The sequence below is a fragment of the Hordeum vulgare genome, chromosome 5H (assembly GCF_904849725.1).
Source record: "Hordeum vulgare subsp. vulgare chromosome 5H, MorexV3_pseudomolecules_assembly, whole genome shotgun sequence".
In the NCBI taxonomy this organism is placed as follows: Eukaryota; Viridiplantae; Streptophyta; class Magnoliopsida; order Poales; family Poaceae; genus Hordeum; species Hordeum vulgare.
Window position 1 is genome coordinate 198054546 of NC_058522.1, and position 7632 is coordinate 198062177.

Sequence of the window (7632 nt, forward strand, 5' to 3'; positions counted from 1 at the left end):
CCTATATGACGATGGGAAAGGGGGAGAGGTTACACAAGGGGAGATGAGGACTTAGAGCCGGGGGTATGTTGAAGGAGGTACATCGGTGTCAAGGTGGCGGGCGGCGGCGTCTTGAGCATGAGTCAGACGGCAGCGACGTGTTGAGCGGGCGGCAGCGTCGTCGTCGTCTCGTTCGAATCCTCGAGTCCCTCCTCGATGGTTGAAAACCGTGTGGAAAAGGGGTATCAGAGGGGGCTCGGGAGGGTTGTGTTGTGGAATCCTCTCGCATCAAATGGGCAGCCGAGGATTTGTGCGGTTTCCTCGGTCATGCAAGGTATATCCCCTCGAAACCACCCCAATCCTCCTGTACCAAACGAGGCCTAAGGAAGAAATATGTGGGTTCCAAGGCGCTATCCTAATTATACTAGAAGCCCTGGAATTCCCACATTTGTATAGAACTAATGGCTATGAACAAATATTTGTTCCGCTATGGATCCTTCGCGATAAAGGACGACTCGGAAATGAGGTTCTGGGAGGACAACTGGCTAGGAAATGCCCCATTCCGGAAACAATATCCGGCTTTGTAGAACATTGTGCACCAGAAGGGTGATACTATCACCATAGTAATGGAATCCTTACCGCAAAATGTGACATTCAGAAGAGATTTAATTGGACCCAGACTCCATTCGTGGAACATCCTGCTACAGCGATTGTCCACGGTGCAATTGTCCTTTGGGTCTGACACCTTTTGATGGGACCTCCATGGGAATGGACAATTTTCGATGGAGTCTATGTATAGAGCGTTAATCCAGTCTGATGTCTTAGTTAATAATAACAAGAAGATCTCGAAGATGAAGATTCCTCTTAAGAATAAAATCTTTGCATGGTATCATCGCCATGGATTCATTCTTACTAAAGATACCCTTATTAAGAGGAATTGGCATGGAAGTCCGCAATGTGTCTTTGTCATCATGAGGAGTGATACGTCTCCAACATATCTAATTTTCCAAACTCTTTTTCCCTTGTTTTGCACTCTAATTTGCATGATTTGAATCGAACTAACCCGGACTGACGATGTTTTCAGCAGAATTGCCTTTGTGTTATTTTCTGCAAAAATAAAAGTTCTCGGATTGACCTGAAAATTTACGGAGATCGTTTTTGGATTTAATAAAAAATTCTAGCGAAAGAATCTACCGGAGAGGGGCCTCCCCCAGGCCACAAGCCTACAGGGCGCCCCCCCTAGGTCGCGCCCCGTAGCTTGTGGGGTCCCTGAGGCTCCACCTACCTCATTTTCACTTCTATATATTTCCATCCATGGAAGAAAAAATCAGAGAGAAGAGTTTATCGTGTTTTATGATACGGAGCCGCTGCCACCTATCGTTCTTCCTCGAGAGGGAAGATCTGGAGTCTGATTTGGGTCCCCTGGAGAGGGGAAATCGACGTCGTCGTCATCAGCAACCATCCTTCATCACCAATTTCATGATGCTCTCCATCGTTTGTGAGTATTTCCATCGTAGGCTTGGTGGACGGTGATGGGTTGGATGAGATCTATCATGTAGTTGAGTTAGTTTTGTTAGGGTTTGATCCCTATTATCCATTATGTTACGAGATTGATGTTGCTATGACTTTGCTATGCTTAATGCTTTTCACTAGGGCCCGAGTGCCATGATTTCAGATCTGAACCTATTATGTTTTCATGAATAGATATGATTTGTTGATCCTATCTTGGAAGTTATATACACCTATTACGAGTTATGATCCGCATCCCTCAGGTTGATAATAAATGGGATTCTTTCTGGTGATTACCGTAATTTGAGGAGTTCATGTATTCACAAAGTGCTAATGCTTTGGTCCGGTTCTCTATTAAAAGGAGGCCTTAATATCCCTTAGTTTCCATTAGGACTCTGCTGCTACGGGAGGGTAGGACAAAAGATGGCATGCAAGTTCTTCTCCATAAGCACGTATGACTATATATGGAATACATGCCTACATTACATTGATGAATTGGAGTTAGTTTTGTATCATCCTATGTTATGACTGTTGCATGATGAATGCCATGCGACATAATTATCCATCACTGATCCATTTCCTATGAGCTTTCCACGTATTGATCTTTGCTAGGTTACTTTTCCGTTGCCAGTGTTACGATCACTACAAAACTGCTATTGTCACGTTTACCACCGTTACCATTACTTTCATACTACTTTGCTACTAAATACTTTGCTACAAATATTAAGTCTTTTAGGTGTGGTTGAATTGACAACTCTGTTGTTAATACTCGAGAGTATTCTTTGGCTCCCCTTGTGTCGAATCAATAAATTTGGATTGAATACTCTACACTCAAAAACTGTTGCGATCCTCTATACTTGTGGCTTATCAAAAAGGAGACAATAAAATAGTTATTGTTCTAATGCAAATCGGCTCATTCTATATGGTTACTCATCCAAATACCTACTGGCTTGTATTCTTCCTGCAATGTTTATAATGTATTTGGCAATTGGTTATTTAGGATTGATCACAAGTTTAGAACTCTTTTCAGGGTGGGAGCGTTTCTCGTTATTTGGTCGCTTTGGCTATGTAGAAATGATAAAGTTGATAAAAGTACTTCTCTTTTGCAGGCTATCTACATATATACCGGGATTCTTCGTTTATGATCATCTCTAGACATGTTTACAGAGGTGTATATACGATTGGAGGCTACAGCAAGTGATACTTTTGCCCAACATGGATGGCAGCATGATCTTAGGATTTGTCCCTCCGCTTTAAGCATTGCACGAACTATACATGTTTGTTCGTATTTTGCCTTTTTATTTTTTGGTTGTGACACAGGACCATGATTGACTGTGTGCATCTTAGTTATGAAGACTCAGAGTGTAATTCTTAAATTCTTAAGTAATAAAACGCTCCTTTTCGAAAAGTATACTCACGTGCACCCAAATAAATCAGTTTTCATTTGCATATATGAATTAAGAGTAGTAACTCACAACTGGTCGGTGGATCGTATACGTGCATCATATAGATACTTATATATTGTCTGAGGAACAGAACAGAAAGGGTGTGTGCGTCCTCGATTAATCGCTAATTAAGATCAATTAGCTGCCGATGTACTTGTCGATGATGGTGCAGAGGGTGGTCTTCGGGACGGCGCCGATGACGCTCTCCTTCTTCTCGCCGTCCTTGAACATGAGGACGGTGGGGATGCTCCGGATGCCGTAGGTTGATGCGATATTTGGGCAGTCGTCCGTGTTCACCTTGCAGCACTTTATCTTCCCCATGTAGTCCTTTGCCAGTTCGTCTATCACCGGCGCAATCATACGGCACGGGCCGCACCACGGCGCCCAGAACTCCACCAGCACCGGCGACTCGCACGCGATCACCATGTTGTCCCAATTCTTCTCGTCCGCCACAATCACTGCATGCGCCATTATTAAGACTATTCTCAGCATTCACTCCTTTATTTTTCACCGAGCCAAGAGGGACGGGTAAGGGTAGCGCTGTACCTTCGTCGACGACGTTCTTGCACTTGCAAACGAAGCGAGACCGCCGCTGTGCTGCCACCGGAGCGAACGGGTACGGGGACGGCAAGACAACGGCGGGGGCGGCGGTCCTTGGCCTGGATGGCGCATAGCTGCCGCTGCTAAGCCTTTCCCTGATGCCGGTCTGGGGGGCGTGAAGGGCCCAGACTCTAAGGCATGTCTCCAAGGCCATTGCTGGTCACGGAGACAGGGAAAAACAAAGAGAAAAAAGAAGCTGGTTCCTGTGCCAGTATCCCGGAGAGAGGAGAGGAAAAAGATGTGAATGGTGTAGTGTGTGAGGGAGGAGGATATGATTTGTCTGCCTCTGCCAAAGGATAACTGGGAAGACGTTTTGCAGACATTGTGAGGCGGTGACTGGCGAGAGGGTCTTCCTCCGCATGTGGATGAGGTGATTTTGCTCTCTTGATCTTTTTTCCTGGGCTTCGTGTGTCCGTCTTTTGAAACTTTGGGTGGGCCGATCACATGACGTCAGATCCGTCAAATCGAATCATGTTTGACCATCAGATCTATCCATGTAATAAAAATCGTCGATGATAACAAAACAATCAGCGATGTGCTCCAGCAAATTTCGACCACGCATGCAGCAAAAAATATCAACGTGGTCGTAGTAAAAAAAGGACGCTGATGATGCGTGATAGCAAAATAAAATATTGGTTATAGCAAAAACAATCCGGTAAACTCGAATTACAACTCTAACGGACGTGGATACAACTTTTTTTTAGTGGACGGTTGTAGCAAAAATTGATATCGGTTGTAGCAAAAATCAACGCTGGTTCCAACAAAAACAAAAAGAAACGGTCGTCGCCGTCGCAGCTTCGCCCCCATGGATGTAGCAAATTCCGTCATCGATAGTAGCAAAAATCACCAAGGCTTGCAGTAAAAACAGAAGAAAGAAAAATGGTCATCGCCGTCGCTGCTCCGCCACTATGAATATAGCGAAATCCCTGTCGATAGTAGCAAAAAAATGATAACAGTTGCAGCAAAAAATGACGCCTCACAGCAGAGGAAAGGAAATCCCTCGCGCGACCCCTGCAGGACCGTCCGAATTGTTCGGCCGACGCGCCTTCGGGTGTTGGCTAAATGTTTATTTTTTAACCCCTCAGCCGTACGAAAAATATTTCGTAACATATATTAATATTTCCAAAGAAAAAAGAAAAGGAAAAATCTAAAAGAGTAAAACATAAATTAATCCAAGCCCCTCTCTTGGGCCATGCATTGTGGTATATAATCAAAGGCTAGTGATGTGTGTCGGTCGACCGGCGAAGCATTGGGCCGGTCCATCATGAGTCGTTGGATGGTCTTGCATCCAACCGTTATATTAGTGTAACATACCATATGTCTCTCTCATGATTTATTGAAACAAGCTTCGATTACATACGAATTGAATTACAGAAAGGAAAGGTAACGCCGGTAGGGGAAGAACAAAGGTAGGGAAAGGAGGTAGCCGTCGGGTGCCATTTCGCCGTTGATCCACTCGATAGTTTGCTCCCTGCCTTCGATCTGGTACTTGTAACTGCAGCGGTGGGGTAGCCAGCGAGCGAAGTCCATGAGCGGCCCAGTGGGCAAGCCCATGTGCGTACATGTTAGGAGGGCTCCTAACATAGTCATTGTTCGACTTCCACAACAACAAACCCCCCATCAGATAAGTAACAGGAGTTGGTGGCCATGGATGAAAAATCATCAGTAATGGTCCCAGGGAAAGCTTCGGCAAGTCATCCACTCCCCAATACTTGTTGTATTAGGTGGACTCTTGAAATGGATAAGCAACTCCCACTCCCAATTGTTTCTATGCTCATACATGTAAATAACAATGGCATTCTGAGCTTGCATAGAGCCAAACCTCAAAGTTTGCAGCATTGCTGAATCGCTTAGTTTATGAACCATGTGACACATGAGGCATCCCTTGTCCATGAAGAGATTACAATCCGAAGTTGATATAAGATGCTCAAAATGGCATATGTTTAAAGCCTGAAATTTGGTGAGTGTGGGTTCAGGAATATATGTGTTGCATACACTAAGAAGAACATCACGAAACCAATCGTGCGAGAGTCCAAGATGGATACCATTAGTTGTTAGGTTGTAACTAGAACTGGGCATACTAGAGCTTCTTGTTACTATTGTTGGACCAACAGGTTCACATTTCTGCTGAAAGAACCCACGCCACTCCAAGCTTTGGGAACTGATCTGCTGAAACATGTGAACAACACGAACACCCGCACCATGCACTTGCACATATGTTGGGATAGGGAAAAACTCCAAGAAATTAAACAATAGGTAAAAAGGCTCAAAGAGCATAACATGGCTGATCCCCTCAATATGCAGTTGAGTATCATATGGCTTGCAGGGTATTTTTTTCGAGAGAAGGCATGTGGCCGACTTTATAAATAAAGCCACCAGGTAGAGTAACAACGTTAAAGACAACAAAGATCCAAGGACTTCCCGAGGCCAAACTGGGAACAAATTATCGAGTACATGGCACATGGGCCAAATGACGGCACTTAGGCCGGACAAGCAAGGAACCGTCACCCTGCGAAACCCAACTCAAGAGGACGCACCAGGCACCTGCCGCGAGAGGATAGAAGCCGATGCCCGAATCATAGCAATCAGCATGTCGAGGTTGTCTTTTTCTTCAAATTTAATCAATAATCTCCACTGCTGCAGGAACAAGCATGTTTTAAATAAGCAATCAACAAATTTAGCAGGGAAGACATGTTCAATGGTAAACTTGTTCCTGGTAGTCCACAAGATCCAACATACGACAGATAGCCCGATCCAGAATAAACGCTTGGTAGGACCAACCAGCGGGGTGACGAGGGTTCCGAGGTGAGAGAAGGATGACGGGGCCCATGAGACACGCAGCCAGGAACGCAGGCCGGACCAGACCAGTTTGGCCAGGACATAGTTAAAGAAAATGTGGTTGGAGTCCTCCAACGCATTGGAGACAATACATTGATCCGAACCCGGGCCATTACGTTTCCTAATCTGATCCGCCGCTCGCAAGCGGCCCCTGGAAGTTTTCCACATGAAGATCTTAATCTTGAGAGGGATGCGCGCCCTCCAGATCTGAGTGAACTTAGTTGTACGCGAGCCGTCCACAAGTTTAGAATACAAGGATTTAACCGAGAAGCTACTCGAGGCGGCATGTGGCAAAATCACAGCATTCTCCGCCTCCGAGAGCGAGGGGAAGAGTGCAGGAAGACGTTCCCACTGACCCAACTCTTCGGGAGACAAGGTGCGTCAGAAAGCCAGGTCCCAATTCTGAGCGGCCAGCTCAGCGATGGAAATCTCAAAGTTCGGAAAAAAGGAGAACAGGGTAGGGAAGGCCACGGCCAGGGTGGAATCCCAACACCACCAGTCCAGCCAGAACCGCGTCGACGCACCGTTTCCCACTTGAATCTTAACGTGCTGTTCAAAAAGCGGTCGAAGCGTGATGAGATCTTTCCAGAACTGCGATCCCCCTAGGGGAGGCAAACATAGGAGTCGAGGAAGGAAAGTATTTAGCCTTAAGAATAGAATATCAAAGAGAATTCTATCCCTCGGACATAATTTTCCACCACCATTTGATTAGAAGGCATTTGTTCATCATGGCGGTATTAATAATGCCCAGCCCGCCCATGTTCTTAGGTTTACAAATCGTATTCCTTTTCACCAGCCTGTACTTACGCTTATTGTCAGCAGAGTTCCAGTAGAAGGAACCTCTGTGTTTGTCAAAACCAGCATGCGTACCCGCCGAGAGAAGGTAAAAGTGCATAATGAACATAGGGAGGGAGGAGAGACATGCATTGATCAAGGCCAACTTGTCGGGGGTAGTGTTATATCTTCCCCTCCATGGTAGCACTCTGTTACCAACCTTGGTAACCACCGGCACAAACTCCTTGCCACACAGCTTCTCTGGAGCAATTAGGAGGCCCAAGTATTTAAAAGAAAAGGAGACCCTGCTACAATTAAGTGGATGTGCAAAACGTAGAGCCTCAGCCTCATCAACCCCAGTGGAAATAACCTCACTATCCGCAAAATTAATTTTGAGCCCCGACAAGGCCTCAAAGCAGAGCAAGATGAACTTAAGGTGGGCAATGCAGGCGTCATTAAGTTCTACCATGATAATGGTATCATCCAA

At 45.5% G+C, this 7632-nt stretch overlaps 1 protein-coding gene across 1 annotated transcript; it reads right to left on the bottom strand.

The window, feature by feature from the left end:
- Positions 1-2907: 2907 nt before the first annotated feature.
- Positions 2908-3819, bottom strand: LOC123398470 (thioredoxin M-type, chloroplastic). The gene is made up of 2 exons (XM_045092938.1): positions 3480-3819; positions 2908-3391 (listed from the first exon to the last, which is right to left on the bottom strand). The coding sequence occupies exons 1-2, from the start codon at positions 3685-3687 to the stop codon at positions 3072-3074; spliced, it is 528 nt and encodes a 175-aa protein (XP_044948873.1). The 5' UTR covers positions 3688-3819; the 3' UTR covers positions 2908-3071.
- Positions 3820-7632: the final 3813 nt, after the last annotated feature.